The sequence below is a fragment of the Coturnix japonica genome, chromosome 2 (genome assembly GCF_054131305.1).
Source record: "Coturnix japonica strain WE chromosome 2, WE-NBRP24, whole genome shotgun sequence".
Taxonomy (NCBI): Eukaryota; Metazoa; Chordata; class Aves; order Galliformes; family Phasianidae; genus Coturnix; species Coturnix japonica.
In genome coordinates this window covers 117,285,196-117,307,172 of record NC_140664.1, presented here as the reverse complement: position 1 = coordinate 117,307,172, position 21,977 = coordinate 117,285,196, and the positions used below count along the sequence as shown (strand labels likewise).

At 41.8% G+C, this 21,977-nt stretch overlaps 1 protein-coding gene across 1 annotated transcript; it reads right to left on the bottom strand.

Moving 5' to 3' along the window:
- Nucleotides 1-4,163: 4,163 nt before the first annotated feature.
- On the bottom strand, nucleotides 4,164-9,591 carry SEM1 (SEM1 26S proteasome subunit). Its single transcript, XM_015853658.3, has 3 exons — nucleotides 9,448-9,591; nucleotides 6,667-6,760; nucleotides 4,164-4,345 (listed from the first exon to the last, which is right to left on the bottom strand). The coding sequence occupies exons 1-3, from the start codon at nucleotides 9,521-9,523 to the stop codon at nucleotides 4,303-4,305; spliced, it is 213 nt and encodes a 70-aa protein (XP_015709144.1). The 5' UTR covers nucleotides 9,524-9,591; the 3' UTR covers nucleotides 4,164-4,302.
- Between the last annotated feature and the right edge of the window lie 12,386 nt (nucleotides 9,592-21,977).

Here is a 21,977-nt window from a genome sequence, read left to right as displayed (position 1 = left end):
CTTGGAAACCCATTAAATGAGGGCTTATCATCGGCGTTATGTAAATCACTTCAAATGCCTTCTTTTATTAAAAGTATTAAGCCGCATTACTGTCTGCCTTTGGTCTCCCTAATTTGGTTGCTAATGCCTAAGACAACTGTTGAAATTAATTTGAAATTAATGTTCCTCTATAATTACTTAATGAATCTCACATTCGCTGCCCTTCGCTCTCCGTTGACAAAGGATCTCACCCACCGCATGGAAGAGGTTGGAACACTGACTGCGATTTTTAAATGGTTGCTAAATTATAGTTTGCAAATAGCGCACGTTCGTATCACACACTTCATCTTGAAGGATTTGAGCGTGTTTGAAATGTTATGTAACATTCATTCTTCAGTAAAATTCCATCACAAAAACTTTCTGGGCATCAATCTTCTTATTTCCCCGCACGCCTTGGAATTAAACCAAATTTAGCTGTATTATTATGCAAACACAAATTCATACCTGCATTAGAAGATTATGATTAGGGCTGTAAAGTCAAACGCTTAGAGATAGGAAACACTGGAACTGGGTCTCCGTGCAGTTTGATTTCACAGAATCACAGAATTGTAGGGGTTGGAAGGGACCTCTAGAAATCATCGAGTCCAACCCCCATGCCAAAGCAGGATATTTCCTTCTTCTTTGTACGCGTGTACTCATAGCCCTCAGTTTTACAGGCATGTATTTCACCATGCTCACTCCCTCCCCATGGGACTTGTTAGTCCTCGAGAAAGAAACGGGGTAAGGAAAAAAAAAAAAAAACACCCAAAAAATCAAGGAAAAACAAGGAGAGGAAGTGAGAGACTTGCGGAGTCCTTGCCTCATTCATTACCAGAGCTGCACAGGTCGTAATGCCTGCTCCTCCTTTTCTGGGTGGCTGAGTTGATACCCCATAAATCCCAGCCGGCAGAAATGCTGAATGTGCACAGCAGTAACTGCAGCTAAGGAAACGTTTGTGCATACAGGGCACTGACTCGCTACCGAAGCCTGTGAAACATGAGGTCCTGGGGTCTCACACTGAGCTCTTAAAATTAGCGTATGCTTCAAAGAAGGGAAAACACTTCTGTCTCACAGGGATGGTGGAAAATGCCTCAGAACTTGGTTCAAGCACACAGACCCAACGCTGCTTTCCCATTGCGTACAACACAGCTCAGACATGGCGATAGCAGGGACAGGACACTGTGAGCCAGCAGCAGGCAGAACCAACAGAAGATGCTCGTGCTGCTCTGAAACCTGTCAGAGGGAGGCAGTGGGAAAACAGCGAGGGCTTTTTGGAGATAAAAAAAGCTGCATTTAAAGCTTTCCAGACAACCTGCATTGCGCCTGCTTGCCATTTGGAGTGCCTGCCTTAGCCGTGACTTTGCATTTCTTCTGAAGCATGTGCAGGTTTTGGAGGATCAAGGTAAAGTCAGAGTGCTCAGCTCATCAGCAACGACAGACCATGCAAGGCTTTACCCATGTTACCTGAAGGGTGCTTTGTCCTACGACATCCTCAGCATCTGCGCCAGAGCAATGCAACCTTCCCTGCTGCCACCACGTCCCAGAGCTGCGTGCAGCAGGGAAATGTAGATGCATGCCATGTATTTAGCATGCTTCAAACACTGGCAATGGAATTGTGTCCAAATGTCACAGCTCAAAGGACAGTCTGGCATGGGTGTCAGGTCCCCAAGCACAGTGTTATGCCCACCTCACTGTGCCTTGTCTTCTTCCTACAGCTGGGAACCGGATCTCTGCAGCAACCCACACCCCAGCGGTAATCTGCTCCCACCTCCACACATTGACCTACTTGCTCAACTAGAAAACCCAATCCCTCCTGCACACGGCTCTTCAGCAAACCTCCCTCTCCCCACTGTATGCCCACCTGTGCCAGCGTGCAATCATCCTTCCCAAGTGTCTTCTCTCACTGTGTCCTCCCCCACAGCCCCAAAGCATTCCCATCTCCCACACTCCGCGCATTACAACAGGTAAATTGGGGTGAATTGCTACAATGACATCTTAGACAGCTTTCCTTCTAGAACACCAGAGCATTCAAAAGCGAAAGGAAAAACAGGCAAAAAGCTCCAGCTCCAGCCTCAAAATAACAGCTGGATTTGAATACTTCTAGAAAGAAAAGCAGACCATCGAAAGAGAAAGGTTCCAAAGTCTTCAATCTGTGTGACCATCCAATAAACATGAGAGGGGAAAGAATTAAAAGAAAAAAGAAGTGCGTGATTTTGCAGTACATTCCCATACCATTCTGTACGTGATTTGTTTATCTCTTTGTAATGAATTCTCTTACGCAGGTAGCATTACACAACCACATCATCAAGCCCACCTTCAAAATAGATAACTGGCTTTTATTTTTGAGCTGGGGATGGTGTTAGCAGGTTGTTACTGAAATACAGCCCAGACTTCTAGTTCTGCTTTTGTGAACAGAAAAAGAGGCAACCGTGGCTCAGCAAAAACTAAGCAAGATTTCTTGAGGCAAAGATGCTTTTCTGCCTCAATAGCTTCCTCCTGCTGCTAGCAACTGATGGGATAGGGCTGCCTTAGCCAGGTTTCCAGAATCCTATAATGGAAAGCAGCTGCCCATACACAGAGATTGCTGCAGACGTTCTCATAACTCATCTGTCATCTTCTTTTGGTCCACCTCATTACTCAGCTTCCCAATATTAACACATCAATAGAACCAGCAATCCAAGTTGTACTCAATGTACATTTGCAACCCCCAGCTAATTTAAGGATGTTTGCATTGCTATTTGCTGCTCAGTGTACAGACTTCAGTTATCCAGCAACACATGAACACCAGTACTTTGTATGTGACAGAACTGGGGTGCACTGGCCATGTATTTCAATCCCTGCTAATCATTTACTCAAGCTCCCTTTCCTTTTCCCAAGCACTACAGAACTAGAAAAAGTAATCTAGTACCATCTGAAACATTTAGATCTGCAGAACCATTTGTGTGATAAGAAAGGCCTCAGCCTTTACACAGCTACCTCGAGAAAGCAGTAAGAACCCCAGCCAATTTAACCCCACCATAAATACAGCACCACTTAAATTGAAGGGGTGGGGAGGAAGACAGTTGCCTTTGTCATCTTCCCAGCGTTCTGCATTAACAAACGCAGCTATAACAGAAGATACTGCTATTTAGTTAACAGGGTTAAAAATAAGCACTTACTACCATTAGAACACGTCCATCATCCGGCACCTTTATTCTGAACGCTCACTTTAAAAAACAATCATCTTCTCTCTTCTGCAAAGGACCAATGAAACAGCAAGCAGTTAATTTGCAGCTAAGCAGCTAACTCCCAGGAGCGCACAGTTCTATTTGTCTCCTGATAATAATATATATATATATATATTATTTTTTTTATTATTTGCAATAAATAAATACGTTTCCGGGATTGCCTTATCTCCCCGTGTCTTTGTGTACACCAATTTTAACAGCTCCTTCGGGGAGGATTCGTGGAATTGGTAATAGGTTTTGTAATTTCCACCTTCTGGTTTCTAGTTCAGAGAGTAATCAAATCCAGTCGCTACATCCGTATCTATCTGACAACTATTTGTTGGCCTCCATGAAATGAGTTGGAAGTTTGATTTCCGTTCTCAGCAGGCATTTGTGTGATACAGATGAACTGCTGTAACTGGCAAATTGGAGGCAATTTCACCAGAGATTCCCAGGATTAAATAAGCACGAGAACAGAACTTTCCTCTCCTTCAGAGAGGTCTCTTCTTTAACAGAGTTGAGGAATGACAGGACAAAATTGTCAAATGTGGATTTCTGCTGTTGTAAGACACACTCTAGAGTGGGTCTTATCTTCCAAGGCTATCAAACAGGTACCCACATTAAATTAACAAGATAAAGAAGCCAAGCCATTATGACCAAATCTTAAAGCAAAATAAGCTTTATCACCTCCCCCAAATCCTTTCTACCTGTGCTGCATTTTAATTGGAATACCGGAGTGTTTTTTTCTGTCATGAGTATTTTATTTTACACTCCACATCACTTACAACAGAAACATCCTCCAGTCCTCACTCTGGTTGTGTGCATCTGACTCCCCATCACTGGAGCTGGTGCAATGACATCAGCCACTGAGTCTACGAGGATCCGTGAACTCTGACAAGTTTATGGCAGTTTGGCAGAGGCTGAACATATGACTCAGGCTAAGATTAAAAACTTTATTTTCCATACAAAACAATAATAAATCCAAGCAGATAATGAACTAAGAGTCTTCTCATTTTCCACCTTTTCTCAATATAGTCTATCCAAAGTTCAGTGTTACACCGCTCCATATCAGCAAAAGCTATGAAGTTTCCATCTTGTATCCGTGTTTTTCTAATTCAGCCCTGTATAAAAAATAAAGATACGCATATTAAAACACAAATATTGTCACATCTTTTCAAAATGCAAATTGTACAACATACGATCATTCTATTAACAGTGAATAAGACATGCTGCTTTCTTTGCCACGTCAATCATCTCACTTTTACTTATAGTTCTTCATGCGAACGTCTCAGGATCACTATAGTATTTCCCATGTGAAAAATACAAATATTTGCTTTAACCACACTTATTTGTCCCCTGACCTGCTGTGGCTGGTTGAAATGTATCTCCCCTATGAGGAGAGATTTAGGGAACTGGGTCTGTTTAGCCTTGAGAAAAGAAGGCTGAGAGGGGACTTGATCCAGGTTTATAAATACTACCTGAGGTGTGGGAGCCATAGTGGTGAGTCTGGTCTCTTTTCAGTAGTGCATGGGGATAGTGCTATGGGTAATGGGATGAAAGTACAGCATAGGAAGTTCCGCACGAATGTGCACAAGAACTTCTTTACAGTGAGGGTGACGGAGCACTGGAACAGGCTGCCCAGGGAGGTGGTGGAGTCTCCTTATCTGGAGATACTCAAGACCCGCCTGGACGCCTACCTGTGTGATGTGGTGTAGGGAGCCTGCTTTGGCAGGGGGGTTGGACTCGATGATCTCTAGAGGTCCCTTCCAACCCCTACAATTCTGTGATTCTGTGAATGACCTGGGTTGAAAAGGACCGCAACGATCACCTAGTTTCAACCCCCCTGCTGTGTGCAGGGTCGCCAACCACCAGAGCAGACTATATGGTGCAAAGCAGCACCAGTAAACCAGCAACAACCCATTGGAAGAAAAAACACAACACCAACTACACTGTTATCTCATACTGATTATTCTCAAAGTTCCCTAAAACTCAATGAGCTCACTGATTTGAGTGATTTAAACACACATACTTAAAAATATATAGTTCATAAAATACATTCATATCACGTTTAAATCTTGGTGCAATCCAATACAACAATTGCAAGGAAAATGTATTGCTTTATTCACATCAGTTGTTGCTGGGACAACAGGACAGCAAATGCCCAAAGTTACTGCTCCTAACCCAACCCCAGACAGCTTCTTACCTATCTGCCTCCAACATATCTGACAGAACTACGCTGTTTTATAGCCTAGTCCTAGTGTGTATGTATCTATACACAGCAGCCTAAACCTCAGGTTAGTTTACACAGTGTTGGAATTCAAGAAGTGGAGAAGTGCACCACTTCCTTTCTGAAGATGAAATAAAAACATGCTGCAACAAAGCAACATTGCAAACTATCATTTTAAGGCAAGTGTAAGGACGCCAACACTATAGGCTATAATTAAGACATACATTGAAGGCCTGTTGTCATCGACTATATTTGTCAAGAATTATACCATCCCTGTATTTCACTGTATATCAGCATTACATTTCCAACATTACAGTTTAACTACTTTCCAACCTTGTAAGCAAGGACTATGACAACAAACTGGTTCTGTATCTGCAACACAAAGGGTCACTTTCTCCCTTTACAAAAGAGATCATCCCAGGAACCGTTAATCAGGCCCTACTGCAGACATTTACTCTGCATGCAACATAATGAAGGACTAATTATGAAACGTGAATTTGTGTTGACTCCTGAAACAATTTAAATTACAATTACACGAGTAAATCATTAACTGAAATGACAAGTGACCAAGAGGATTACACAAGTGGATTAGAGGTACCCAAATTATTAGCACTTTTTTAAAGCACTTTGCAAATATTTACTCTGTCCTTGCTGCTCATTGCACAGAAGAAGGGAACATGAAATGGTTTTAAGTTAAAAGAGGGAAGATTTAGGTTGGATGTTAGGGGGAAGCTCTTCACTAGGAGAGTGGTTAGGCCCTGGAACAGGCTGCCCAGGGAAGTTGTGGATGCCCCGTCCTTGGAGGTGTTCAAGACCAGGTTGGACGGGGCCCTGGGCAACCTGATCTAGTAAATCAGGTATGTTTGGTGGCCCTGCTGGGCAGGGGGGTTGGAACTACATGATCCTTGAGGTCCCTTCCAACCCGGGTCATTCTGTGATTCTGTGATGAACAAATATGGAGAAGTTTTCCACTGATCACCTGTCTATCTGGTCAAAGCACAGCAATGCTATTTTGAAGGTACAGAAAATGTTTTTACCAACGCTTTGCTTACCATATAACAAAGCACAGAGAATCCCGGCTCCTTTGCCATTAATCTCTGCAGTACATTTCAGACAATTCAGCACATTTCCAAGTATCTGATACTAATAACTAAGCAATGCAGTTATAAACATTGTATCCAGCTTCTAGAATACCAAGTTAAAAACTAAAATTACCTTAACTGATTGGAGAAATCATCTTCTACGTTGTCATCATCCCAATTGTCTTCCCAGACATGTGCATCTTCATCTTCATCTAAACCAGTCCAATCTAAAGACAGGAAGAGAAGGCTACATAGCATACATTGCTCTGCTTTGGTATCACATCTTAGGGATCTCTGGGTAGGGCAGACTTCAAACGATAAGGAATTTCTCACCTTTCTATTCAAGTCTGGATCATTCTCAAGTGTTCATGAGACCAAACAGCGCAGTGAGATTAATTAAAAACAACAACAAATGAATCTCCTGATTTATACAGGAGAACATACAGATGCTCAGTTCACTCACATCACGCACTGACAGTCTGTGGATAAATGCCACAAACGTATCTGTGATGCAGCAGCAAAGGCAAAGTGAAAGATGCACCTGCCAACAGCAGTCGATACCAATAACCTTCTACTTCTCCCTCAGTTGTCTGCCTGAGTTCAGGGAAAGCTTTGAGAAAAAAGGGCCAAAGTAACATTGAACATGGACAGATGTATGACAAAACCTTGTAGGGGTTAAGATCAAGAACTAGTTCACTTCCTTTACAAAAAGAAAAGTTGGTTCTTGCATTTTTCTTCTCCTTTTAATGCTGACAGGCAACAAGATGAGCATCTGAGATTCACCAGGAAAGAAAATCTATTTGTAACTGATTAAAGACACAGATGGAGTTACCATTAAACTCCTCAAATTATATAAAGGGGAAAAAATATGAAGGAATGTAGAAACTCTACTGGTCTTAAAGAAAGGAAAAAAATGGGGCAGATGAGGAAACTCTGCAGTATGAAACAATACAATATTTGAATGTAGTTGTACCACTCACTGGCTAAAGGGAGGGATTTTAATTGAGTACAATCTACAATAAGCTTTGCCAATTTGTGGGCAACTGACATTTTTTTCCAACGCAAAAATTTAACCATTCATGTGACTATTTGGATTGATCCAAAAAGCCTCAACCAGTATCGAAGTTAAATTCTATCTACTAATGTAAAATAGCTCAAAATGGTTTCCAAAAACCCACAACAACTCACATTCATCACAACAAATTCAGCTGCAATCACAGAAGCTGGGGATGCTGGAAGAGTGTTTCAAACATCACTGAGTAAAGAAGAAACAAAAAGGCCACATTGCCTTCCTCAGCAGAAAGGAGAAAGGGAGGGAGGGAGAGAAAAGAGGAAGTAAAGCCGAAATTATCCTCTCCCTGCTGCAGCTACAAGATTCTACAATGTACAATTCTGCAATCTGTGTGTTGACACCACACGCCAGAATTATATACTCCAACTATTCCAGCTCTACCACATGCTTGTGAGTAACAGTAAAAAACAATAGTGTTATCTGGGATTGGAAATGCAAAGAACATCGGAGAGCCTGCTACTACCAAGTACTGCTACTATACACCAAAATCAACATCTATTTGATAAACTCCTCATGAACAGACTCCTTAAAAAGTATCTGAATATAATGTATCTCCCCATATTTGTCACCTGAGACAGGACAACAAAGTGCTCTCTGGAGTAGATAATAACAAAGCAGGCAGTCCTAACCTTCTTTATGACCTCTCAACATTATTCTCACTTGAAGATTTCATTGGGCCTCTTTAACAAGGTACAGCAGCAGGAAGTCAGGCCATGGCCAGTCTTCAATAAAAGACTGTTCCACCCAGAATTACAGAGTACCTCCACTCGGTTTTTCTCAGCTTTAGGAGCACAGATAGATTTAAGTAGAATTAATTTTACCTTCCTCGCTTTGTATACAGATGCACGCTAAGTCTAACAAGCAGTTAATTCAGTTTGATTTGCTAGTAGACCCATTTCCTCCAGTCTCAAGCACAGTTTTACAGTTTATGGTCTGCTTGACTGTACAAAGGACTTTTTCTCAGGGTGGTGGCAGGGGAACATGAAGACCAACCCCAGGTTCAGATGCATGCTTTAAGACTTCCTTTGTCCTTACAGTTAATATTTATATTAAATTATGGGTTGTTTTTTTTTTAACCCTTTTAAGAAATATATGGAAAAGAAAGCAGAAGGGCTCATCTTCTCTGTCTGTTTTAGGTCTTATCCCTACTATGTGCAAACATAATGTTGGTACAAGTACTGCAAGACTCTGCATCCCTACGGGCCATATAAAGCCACTGTGAAATCACCTCTGAGGAAAACAGGATAGAAAAACAACCCCAGCCATTCCATCCATGTTGTATATAATTTACCACCATTCACAACTCGAGACAGCTGCCAGAACTGGGGGTAGAGAACCAAACAGGGTCCTCCCAAAGTCCACAGCTGTGACAGGCCCTCGGGCTGCTTTGCTGAGGCCCAGACTCCTGCAGCCCCCTCCCTCGATGTATCCTGTACCTACAAAAAGCAAACTAACGCACTTCTGTGCTTGCACAGACGATAATTTGAGCACCTACTGCACGCGTTGCTCCCTTCCCACACAACAACGCAGCTCCCACCCCCCACCTACCCCTCCCACCCGGACACGGCGGGGCGCTCCCATACGATGACACAGCAGCGCCGTGCAGCACAGCCCTTCCTGCCTGGCCCGGCCCCCACCGGGCAACGGGGAACCGGGGACTCCATGCGCTGAGGCAGCGGGCACGGCGATATCCCCGCGGGGCTCTGTGTGGCACGGCACGGTACAGCACGGTACATGGCCGGCCTGGCCCGGCGCGGCCTTCAGGCAGGCGGCGCGGCCTACAGACAGCACGGTCCCCGCCGCTCCGTTTCCCCATCCCGCCCCTCCCGACCCGCTGGGCACCTTCAGCCGGAAACTCCTCGAACTCGTCGTCCTCCTCCAGGAGCCCCAGATCCACCGGTTGCTTTTTCTCCGACATGCTCGACCCCGCTGCCCGCCGACACTGACGGGATGGCGGCACGGCACGGCGCGGCCCACAATGCGCCTGCGCCTCAGCGCCGGCCGCCCTTCCCTCAGCACCGCCTCCCGCACCGCCCTCACAGCGTCCCCACATCGGCGGCACCTGCTGGGCCGCCCCGTGCTGTTCGTACTATTAGATATCCTTCTCTATCCATAGAGAACAAGGCGATGTCCCGTACCAAAAGCTTATAGAGGTCTGTGACCATCCAGCTACTACCCTCTAGGCTTTCCCTTACACAGAGTTGATTTTGCAGCATGCTCAGGAGTTTAAAGATGCTCAGCTGCACCCAGGTTATCTAAGGAAAAAGAACTGACTACCATACCATGCCATATCGTTTGTCTTCTTAACATAAACCTGTCCTATGCTGCCTGAAGGACCCGTTCTGTACAGCATTCTACAAACCAGACCTTACAAGAAGAGGTCCTAAGGGTTGGATGATGTGAGTGGCATCCCATACTCTGAACAGCCAGACTGTACAGAAGACAAGCAGAAAGCACTTCTCCTCCTGCAGCCAAGTGTTAGAAAAAGAAAACAGCATTTTCACATGCTGAAATTTCACATTTTCTTAAGGTTTCTTACTGGTGTTCTTGGGTCACTTCCTATTCAGTCTATAGGCCTTGCATATCCCATACCTTACCATTCCTAGGAAGCATATAAAGAATTTCCACATCCCTCTCCGCTGAGAAAAACCATCTCTGAATTCCATGAATGATGTAGTTGGTAATACTCAAGCCTTTTGGTTGACCTAGCTCCACTGATGTCTCTGAATTCTTTAGAGAAAAGGATTTAAGGATTCAACCATCCAGAATAAGTTTTCCACAGTGAAAGCATATTTAAAAGGTTAGAGGAGAGTGCCCATGACTCAAGTACAATTGGCATTTGATGGTTTCTAGACCATCAAGAGTAAGAGTTGCCTTTCAGCATCTACCCTGTGCAATCAGAGTGGAAAAAGGCCACTGATATCTAATCAGGACATGCTGCCACTGTGGGTTTTTTTATCCTTCCTTCGCTGCAGCACCAGGGCCACTTGCAGTCCTTACAGTCACCAGGCTTGTATCCCACATGGATTGCAGACACAGAACAAGAAATAGTTTTGATCGTGTTGAGAAGACACTTCCTGCATTCCCAGAACACAGTAAGAGATTTGCTGTTCTGAAACTGTACAGTAACTTGGTTGTATAATGAGTAGGACCAACAGCCTGGCATTCCTGAGTGCTTCAGCAGAGAGGTCTACACTCTGTTCCATGGTAATTAAAGGAAAGACATCCTTTAACTCTCAGTGGTTCAGGATATGACCATCCCAATGAAAACCTTAACTTAAATACACCCTTCATTGGTAGCATGTTGGAATTGATTGAACAAGACAATCCAGACTAACTCATAAATCCCTCTATTATTTTTTTTTTCCAGAGCTGCACGGCAGCTATTTACTCAGTTATTTTTCTTTAATTTCTTTATATTCAACATGTTTTATGCATTAGTATTAGAAAAGGCTGTCTTCCTCTTGGCAAATGTTACTGCAAGTTGTCTAGCATGGAGGTGAGATGATGTAGATTCATTTATTCAGAATTTAATTTGCATACATGAAAAATGGAAGTAGAGCTTTTTATTTTCTTCACAGTAGAACAAAAATGTGTTTAGTGCAGTAGTTCAGACTGCTAAATTTTTTTGTTCAGGTGAACAAGTAGTCATTTCAGTGCCTGGGCCCATCTTCTTTGAACTGGATGTGCTAATGGCTGAGGGCATATTCCAAGGAAAAGATGAAGAGAAAATAGATCAGTTTGTTAATGAATTTGCTTGTAAGCTGCCTTAGTTAAAAATGTCCTGTTGAAAAGGAATTTCAGAGGCATATTAAGGACTTCAGACACCCTGGATAAACCGTTGTCTTGGAGGTCTACGTAGTCCTAGGCTATCAGGCAGTGTCTTCTAAGAGAAACTTAATACTGCAAGAGAATGCTCATTGTGTGCATGTGATCCAGCTGATCTCATGGGCATAATGTGGAATCCATGTGCATGGGCACTGCCTAGAGCACCAGCTGAGCCCACACAGCGCCTCTGGATGCAAGAGGTGGACGCCTCTCTGGGCCTAACAGTGCAGGCTAGTAGATATCAAGGAAAGCAGTCAGTTCCAAGAGAATATGGAAGATCTCGCTACCACATGCTTCTCATTCAGAATGCAAGAATTTACCATGCAGTACAGAATATCTATCCTGCATTAGGCAGCACATCCAGCAGCTCAAGCAATAGTTACTTCATCCTCCAGAACTGACGTTTTCCATCTCAAGGTAACACTGGAATTCATGCTATAACTTTCTGGATTAAACTGGGGAAGAAAAGCATATCCCACATTCAGCATATCTGGACATCAGGAATGGATTGCCCCACTTCTTTCAGTCTGACTGTGCAGCACTGTTCCCAAGATCAGCACCCTTGGTTTGCTGCTATTTATTTGTTCATGTCTGCAGTGGTTCTTTCTTTCTCTCCAACTGCTCCATCATTCACCGGCACCTCCTGGTAGCCCACCCTGCTCCCACAGCCCATCTCTTCTCACAGTTGACCTTCACTGAGGTCAGTATGCGATTAGGTGGCTGGAGATCATAAGGAATATTAATCACAAGGAGCACTTAGATGTTGCTTTACAGACTTCCTTATGTGAAATACACTGTGGCAAGCTATCAGGTTACCGGTGGCTGAAAAAGAAACAGCTCTCTCTTTACCCTTGACAGTCGAAAGAAAGTTTGATTTATTTTCTCATTTTCAGTTAGTCCAAAGGCAGCTGGACAGTATTGCTGCAAAGCTCTAGTTGTGTGTCATTGTAATAGGGGCAATATGTTTGTTCACTTCTGCTCTCTTCCTCTGTCTAATTGTTCTATTGTCTTTCTGTTTTCTCTCCACATTTGGGCTGACAAAATGTCTCCTTGGGTTTAGCCCTCTAGCTAAAACTTAACGGGCTCCTAATCAAGGACTAACACCACCAGCGGGCTATTTCCTGTCTTTGTTTACCATTCCTGGTATCATCTTTCTTCTCCTCTCAGTTCATCTTTTCAAATTTTCACTGTTATTTTCCTTCAAATCTTCCTCCATTCAGCGAGCAGGAAGCTTCTTATACACCACTCCCCTTTCATTTTCTGGCCACTTGATCTCTGGCCTCCCAACTGTACGTCCTGGAAGAGAACCAGATGCATTCAGAAACAGATTTCAAACAGCTCTGTAACTCTTGAATATATGTAGCTATGTCAGCAAGATATTTATTACTGAGCCTCAATGCAAACTGTATTCATGTTTTGAACATATGACTAATTACTGGGTACTGTTCACCACGACTTGCATTTCCCTGCAGATATAGAGACAGTCAGGGTACAATTCAGTTGCCTAAACAAAGATTTCTAATGTCATTTGAGATGCTCTAAAACACAGGGCTGCATGATGTGTTGTCTGGGAGACCTTCACCCTTCCCCATGGCAGCTGGAGATGAACTGAAATACCCCAGATTTTCCACAATGGTGCCAGTTGCCTGTGTTCAAGGAACTGAGTTGCACTCCCACTGTATGATGGAATAACTGTTATTGATGCTTAAGTGTCTTTTTCCTGTTATTACACAACTGCCTTTGTTTAGCTCTGCCAAGTCTGTGTGAGAATACTGAAGTCATGCTGGTAATCTCAATCCAAACTAGATGCTGGAAAGGTTAGTATGAATCATTAGAAATCAGGTGAACAGAGAAGACCTATTTTCATATATAAAACACCCTGCCACCTTTACATATCTACATAGTGGCAAAGGTATGGCCAAGATCTATCTAGATCAACCCAAATAAAATCAAATGTTGTAGCCAAAGAATTGCCAAGTGTTATTTTTGATGTTTTGATAGCTAAGCAGAGCTACTGCTCATTAGCTATACTGGCAAACAGAAGGACTTACTGATACCTAGGTCAAATCAGGGGAAGAAATAAGTTTCCCATCATCTTATGTAGCTCACTTCTCCAGGAAGTCCCTCTGGACTTTCTGTTTGGAAAAGAGAAATGGGTACAAATGGGTGGAGACTCAGAGCACTTGGCTTAAGTATCAGCCCTGAAACATAACTTGAAGGGATCTGTCTCATTTCTGGCTATATTAGGAGCCAAGAAAGACTTTCCCCATGATTATTTATAGAAGGTCAGGTGTGTATAAATAATCTCTTACAGGTTCACATTTTCCATCCTTTCATCTCAGTCCCTTCAGTGAGGTAATGGGCAGCACAGGCAGTTTGGGATAAGGCCTGGTGGTTTCTGCCTTCTGCCTTACTCTTTGTTTTCCATTGCTTCTTACTCTATTGCTCCTCTGCCCCAGCATAGCTTGTCCACAGACTATAGTCCCTTCAGCTATAGCTTGAATAGTCACCCTTTCCAGAAGCGCTTCTTCAATCTTGTTGCCAACAATGTCCACTTGTACATGTCTCCAACAACATCTCCTACACTTGCTTCCTCAATTTCTCTTTCCCCTCACAGCTACCGCTCTTTCTCAAACATGCTTGACCACCACGGGCTCTCCTGACTGGTGAAGGTTTTTGCAGGCATTGAGGTGCTTGTTGCTGAAGCTGGCCGCAAGCAGCCCAGGGCAGTTCTCTCCATCATGATGACCACCTCTACCTCTTGTGCTAGTGGCCATCACACAGGCTGCTAGGCCAGTCTCACAGGAAAAGAAGGTTGTAGAGCAGATGACATGACCCAAAGAATTACTTTTCAATGCAGAAGCCCATAGAGACCCAAAGCCCTTCTTCATCCATTTTGCAAAGCTGAAGACACCTTCTTCCTCAAAGATCTAGGGGCTTTGATGAGTCATCAAGTGGATTTCCATCTCATAGTCTCATAGTCTCGTCTCATCTAAATGAACTGCTGTCAATAGAAGAAGTGTCCATTAATTTATTTTTAATATGAGAGTATTCCTAAGAACTTTCTGCTCTTCAGTGTGGTTTACCAAGTAAAACAGATGAAGAATGTCAAATCAGAACCACAGGGAGCTATTGGGTCAAGTCCTCTCCCTCTTCTCAGTCAGGCTTATTTAACCCTTCCTCATGAGTTCAGACCACAGCAGTTTCTGGGCCACTGTTCATATGACTGTACAAAATTGATAGTCTTTTTTTGTCTCTGCTGGATAGGAGATTACTCTGAATGGAATTCTAAAGAAAACGCTTAAAAATAGACTCTCTGTTCCTGACATGCTTTCTGAAGCAATGTAAGTCTTTTATTAATTTTAATTCCTCACCCCTTAGTAAATATGATAGCAATGATGATAGTTGGAATGCTTACAAAAACAGCATCAGAGTAAATGGTAAGTATGTCAAACCAATCTGCAAAACTAATGGCTTTATGGGAATATATATAAAATTATTTTTCTGCATTGTCTGTTTGCCTATATTCATATATTTATGCATATGGAGCATATTAAACTACAGCAAGTGAACTATAAAATTAAGTGGGGTACTAATTATTAATCTAACATATGAGGTAAATTAAAAATAGGTAGGTTCACACACAGCAGCATGTTACAGCAAAAAAAAAGTTGGTTTTAAGTGTGTTATTACTGAGGTTGGCTGAGAAAGAAAGTAAAAGACCTAACCTGATTGTCATGTGAAGGATTGCTCTCTCAGTTTTACTGTTTCTAGCTGTGTCTTTTGTAATACACAATAGAGGAGTCTTTTCTCTGATTTGCTTTTAAGGCTTTAGCACAATCAAAAGCTGGAGGTATTGTGAAGAAAATCTGCAAATAGCATGAAAATGTCTTGTGGTGACATTCCTATTCAGGCTCTGGGCCTGATTTTGAAAGATCCTGAACACCCAGAGCTGGCAGTGCTAAGCACTTCTGCAGATCAGATCTTTGAGGTCTGAAAGATTGTTTTATAATCTTGTTTTCATGCTCCTGCAAACCTACAAAGACAAATTTTTTTCCCTCCAAGCAGTGGCACAGATTTTATTAAAACCATTCAGAACAAGGCTCTATGTTTTAAGGCCACAGTTTTGTGCTGGCAGCTGGAATACAGAACTTCAGGAAACGAATATAGGCTGCTCCAAAAGTAATGCCTCCTATTTCATTATTCTGGACTGCAATGTCAGAGGCAGATGTCAGTGCGCATGGCAATAGAGGTTGAACCTTCCCACCAATATCCCATTACATCTTGTTGCTGTGCAACAGATGGCAGCAGAGGGGCAGGCTGACAGAATGGTATGTAACATGGAAGTATGTCTAAAGCAAAAGTGTGTCACTAAATTCCTCCATGTGGAAAAAAAATGGAACCTATTGACATTCATCAGCATGTGCTGAACATTTATGGAGACCAAATGGTGGATGCAAGTACATGGAGATGCTGACTGATGGATTTCAGCAGTGGTGACAGTGGCAATGGATCACCTCTGCTGGTGCAGATTTTTATGAGTACAGCCTACAGGCTCTAGTTCATTGCTGGCAAACAAAATAATGCACAGCTAATGGTGGTTATTATGCTGAACAATAGTGTTTTGTAGCTGAGAATTTTCTCTATCAAATAATGTTATTTTGTTCTTTGTATTGGTTGTAGTATCCACTACAAAAAATAGCAGGCATTGCTTTTGGAGCAAGCTATTTACTTAAATTTAAGAGAATGTCTAATCTTCAAAATAAACTTTAATCACTTTTTTTTTTAATATTCACACAGGTAGGTGTTTATATTATATACATATATATTATGCTGATGGTCCTATGCGGATTTGTGTGAACTCATTTAATAAGCACATTTGAATCACTTATTGCATAGAAATCTTGAACTGTACAGTATAAATAATGGTTTTCAAACGATAATTTTAATTTTCTTTTATGGCTGTTGCAAATTTATATTAAAGCATCCCTGAATTGGACAATTTTTCAGTAGAGTTTACTTAATGTTAATCTATTCATTTGGGGGTAAACGAAGAGTTTAATGGTGAAGAGGTGTAACTAGAATATAGTCTCAAGTGGTGTGTTAGGTTTATCAATCAGTGAAAATTGTGCACTTGAGTGTAAGAGCACATGTCTATCCATATGCTTCTTGCTAGCTCAGTTAATTGAAACCCTTTTTCCACCCTATTATCAATACTTGAAAAATAGCTCCAACCACATCTATTAACCGGTGTCTTAATAGATGCTTTATCAGCTCCATATAAATTGCATGTATTTTGCTAGAAAGCAATTTTGCTAATATAGGGGCCAGTTCTATGGTTCACTGGAGATGTTCGGTCAGTTCATGATGAGGCACATCTGGCTGGATAGATGGAGATGGATGGGGCTGCAGGCCTGGTCTTCAATCCACTGAAGCACAGTACAAGGCTGGAGAGTCAGTCTGATTGACACTCTCAGTCTTGATTGATTTTAACAAAGGCAAATTATGCTTATGAAGAAAACGAGCTAGACATTGACACTTGTACTGGGAAATCTGAATCAGAATAGAAATAGATATTTTTTAATTTCCCATCAAATAGAACATAAATTAAAAAAAAAAAAAATTAATCTAATTTAGACTCGGGAGAGCAGAATTATGCACCAGTACTGAGATGTCACAAACACCTCTGAAATTAAAAGTTCTTCCTTCCAAAGCAGCCTTCTCTAAGGCTTGCACAGGTATTAGCACATTTTCTCTCTTCCCTAAATTGAATGAAAAATAAATAAAATGAAAAATAAAAATAATTTGAATGAAAAATAGATATTTTTCTGAGCATGTTTTCTGAGCTGAGCTGAATACATGAGATAGTGATAATTCAGATCTGTTTTACTATTCCTTAAATAAGATGTAGATACTTCCATCTCCTAAGCCCAACATACAAAACACGTTTCTGAGCTAATCAGCTATTCAGCAAACTTGATAGTGCTGATGGGAAATTCTTGTACTCTTCGGGCTTCCCTCTTCCTACTCCTTCCTGCACTTCACCTACCCATTCTGGTTCTCTCCTTTCCTGTCAGTTTTCATACTTGCTTTGCCTTTTTTGGCCAATTGTTGACCTTATGAACCAAATTAGAAGGAAAGTGTAAGAATCTGGAAAACAAAGAAGAGAAAGAGAAATATGAAACACTCAGTAGTTTCTAACCTAGTACTACCTAAAACTCTCTACAGACCTTTCTAATCAATTAAGGCATTTTGTATCCTTGAATCCATGGAGGTACACCTCTGCTCAGAAATTACCCACATAGAACAAGCGGAGCTTTCATTTCTGCACCCTGGTTGGTTAATCAATCCCACCACATGTGAGGATACAAGATAAAGTGCAGTTATGCAGAGTAATGCTTCTCCATCTCAGAAATGGCCCAACGGTATGTTTGACTCTATAAAACACCTGTATCTTCCATTAACTTCATTATTATCTTTCTAAGTTAATCTGCTTCCAAAGGTGATTTGCTAGTAGTCATTCTTTCAAGGAGAGTAATGGGAGCAACCCTCAACAGAGAAAGTGTGTTATTAGTGTGTTGTCTGCATACCCCTGGAAACATTGCTCCCCATTATGCTCAATTTTGGGGATATTCTCTCTCAGTGATACTCTGACACACAATTCTTTGGAGCAGCTTGCTGTCATCATGCAAAGCAGAGCTTTGCAGTGTTGGAGGGTGTCTGCTAGGCAGTATGCATATGCTTTTTCTTACTATTTTTTCTTGCATAAACCTGTCTCTATGATCTCCAGCAGTGACCAGTGAGCAAGCCAATGGACCTGTAACAATTAACACAATAATGACCTATGCCTCATTGAATGAAGAGGTAATATATTGAAAGAATGTGCATTACAGGTGAATAAATAGCTTTTAGTCATAAAGTACAGATTTATGGGATACATGCTACGCAGGAAAGCAGAGCTGAAAACGGCACCACATTTGTCAGGGCGCATATAGTTTAGTGCTTATGGGACAGGTATCTCTAGGCAGGAAGAAAAAGTCACCAATAAAGTCATCAGATCCCAGCTGTGGATTTGGAAATTGACCAAAGCCACTTTTTAGCTCACTGAGATCGTAACAAAACTATTTTGTGTACGGGAAATTAAGGTGTGAAGTTTCAAAAAAAGGCATAAGAAAGATGGGCACTTTATTGTATTTGCAAACATATTGTTTTATTGTCAAGACTTAAAATACATAATGCATTGGGCAGACAGGGCAAAACCATGCCTGAAAGCTAACATAAGCCTGTTATGCAGTGAAGAACTTCCTTTTACAGTGCAGTATTTCTTTACTGAAAGCAGATCACTGCTATAAAGAGCAGGTATTTATCAATTTTCAAAGGTCTTGGCCCATCAAAGCTGGTGTTAGATTTGGAATTTCACTTTTGTTGCCAAGGTGACAAACACTTATAAATATACCACATCTTCTAATGTGCTTTTAACTTAGTATTTTTATGGATTTTAAATCAGATACCATTAGCAAATATATTAGGTAATTTAGCTGAAAGACCATTTTCCACTAACACTTTTTGTTACATTTCCCCAGGTACTTCAAAAATGTCTGTTGTGACATTACAGTCCTGCCAGGCTTCTAGCATATAAGGATACATATGGTACATCTAGTAAGAATTAACATGTTACCTTAGGGTTTTCTATTTTTTTTTTGTATGTTGGTAATTACAAAGTGTATAAAAGAAGACAAATATTCAGAGTTAGATACTTTAGGTCTTTGACTTCAGCAAGAACTGTGTTGGTAATGGCTCCCAGACTGGCCCACAGCCTTTCTGTGTGTTGTGCTTGGCTCCCAGGCCTTCTCTTTATAGCCTGGCAATGAGGCTGAAAGCACAAGGGAGAGCATAGCAGCTCCACAGCAGGGCCGTTCCCCTGCCTAACAAAGCTCACCAACAAGCATGTAGATGTTTCCTCTTGTTTCACTGGCCCGAAGGCTGGTGGAAACCTTTGCAATCAGCCGGTGTGATGTCCTCCAGGACATCCCAGGTGCTCCATCTTGCCCCAGGAGCTTCATGCTGTGCCAAGGATGGGATGAGAGGCTTGTGGTATGGGCAGGCAGGCTGGAGGGCTGAACTGAGAGATGGTGCTGACAGAAAGCAGCAATCATTCCCAGATTCAATTTGAAGGAAAAAAAAAAAAATTGACAAAGCTTGCCAACACTGAGGATTAAGCACAATTCATAAGCCAATTAATAAGCTTCCTACAATAGCAGCACGTTCACTTGGGTGGAAAGATCTGATGGAGAAACATCCAGGAAATGTCTTTCAAGCCCGCATATTAAATTTAATCTGCCCCCCCTGTCCTTTAAGTCTCTGCATTCATTTGCTGTGGGGGGAAAAAAAAAAAAAAATGTTGATCTGCAAGAAAAAGAACAAAAAAACCCCAAACCACTAGTCTGGTACAAGAGTTTGTTGGTAGAGTCTCAAGGAGAAATCTGTAGTGTGCTGATCACAAAGAGCCGCCCTGCGTAGTACAAGCAAGGCCTCTACTTAGGCCACTCTCACCCCCAGCCCAGCCCTGTCCCCTCAGCCCCTTCATTCAGCACAGCTGTCTGTCATGAAGAATTTAAGTTTCATATTTTCATCTGTCAGCTGCGAAAAGGCCTGTCAGCTGAAGCTTACACTACAGTTTGCCAAAAGGCCCATGGCCCATGATGACAATACGCTCTTACATTTGTGCTTCCAGGCTCCAGATAATCCCTCACTTTCCTCCTCAGCCATCCAGTTATGATAAGGCTTAAATTGCATATTTTGGGGGGTTTTAAATCTAGATTTTGCTGATAAATGCTATCAGCGGGAATGAAATGAAATACAGCAAGGTTTAGCTCTTATTACCAACATAAAGCCTACTATGGCCATTTTGCAAGGGCTATAGAGGTGGTATTCACATTAAACATGTTAATGTCTATAGTCACTGGAACTAAACGTAGGAATGCTAATATCAGCTTTTATCTACTTTGTCTGTTTGCCACCCCTGAAAACTTACCAGGAAGAAAGCCACCCATCCTTCAAACATGACATTTCCCATTTTGTGTCTTTAATTTGATTTGCAAAGGGAAATAGGAAAAACAGCTCATTATAAATCTGCACACGATTATTTTAATGCTCTGAGATGCCACAAAAGGAAGAAAATGTCTCAATCCTCAAAGTACACCTTCAAAAGCCAACACTTTTCCTGTAAAGCAGTTTAAAAAATTACCACAGTAGAAAGGCCATAGACAGAAATGGATCACTAGCCCATCTTGGTTGCATTTGTGTGTCTATATGAGGGTAAGGAAGGATACATGAAGTTAATCCTCATGTCTGTAACTTTTGGGCTGCACAGCTTTGATGCTGACACCTAAGTAAGAGCACAGCGAAAAGTAAAATTGCTTCAAAAAGTCGATCTTGTCTGAGGGCTGTCGGGTGGACATAGCACAGTAACCCAAGTTAAGCTTTAGCTGTCTTGTCTCTTAGAAATCAATTGTCTGACCATAATGCAACCACAAAGAAATCACATCTTTAACTCATTAAAGGCTTTTAAATTGTCTAATCAATTATGATTCGATTACATTTTTCTGAAGTCAATATTACATTATGTCCCAGTGACACAACTACATTTTTTTCCTTTGGTGAAACATCTATTTTCTCAGTGGTTTTATAAGAATCTAACATAATACACAAGTACCAGAAGGATTTCTGTTCCATTATCTTGTTGCCCTATATTGTCATTTGGAATTCAACATCAGAACTGTGGTTTCAGCTCGTGATCCAAGGCAAGGAAGAGAGAGAAACTACTGCAGATAATACTACAAGAAGCACTATAAAAAACAAGCTTCTCCTTGGCAGCTTTCAGCCTGCTTTGTAGGGTTCACTCTTCCCCTGGGAAATGATTTCAGGTTTGCAGATCAAAAAGAAAAGATAGGGAATTATTTCCTTGGAATACCTTTTCCATGCCACTCAAAGTGGGAAGTTACTTACCCTCAAGAGAGCTGTGTTCAAAAAACAAAGGCAGCTGCAAGGCAGTCATAGAATCATAGAATCGTAAAATCACTCAGGTTGGAAAAGACCTTCAATATCATCGAGTCCAACCACAACCTAATACCCTTATACTACCCTAACAACCCTCGCTAAATCGTGGCCCTGAGCACCACATCCAAATGGTTTTTAAACACATCTAGAGATGGTGACTCAGCCACCTCCCTGGGGAGCCTATTCTGCAGTCTCTCCCTGTACACACTTCTGCAAATGCTTCACACAGTATTTCCGTGGCTGGGACAACTTGGGTAAGCAGAGCTGGGATATTTTGTGACCTCCAGATTAGGAACCAATAATCATAACGCTACTGAAAAAGCTTGAAATAAATAAAGGGCATGAATCTTGGTGTTGGGATTCAGATGTGGTAAATAATTCTTCTTCTGACAGGATTGAATTCCTGCCCATAAAGCATCTGGATTTTTTTTGCACCTGGTACTTAGGTGTGTCCCACTGGTAGAGGGCAACCAAGAGAAGTGTAG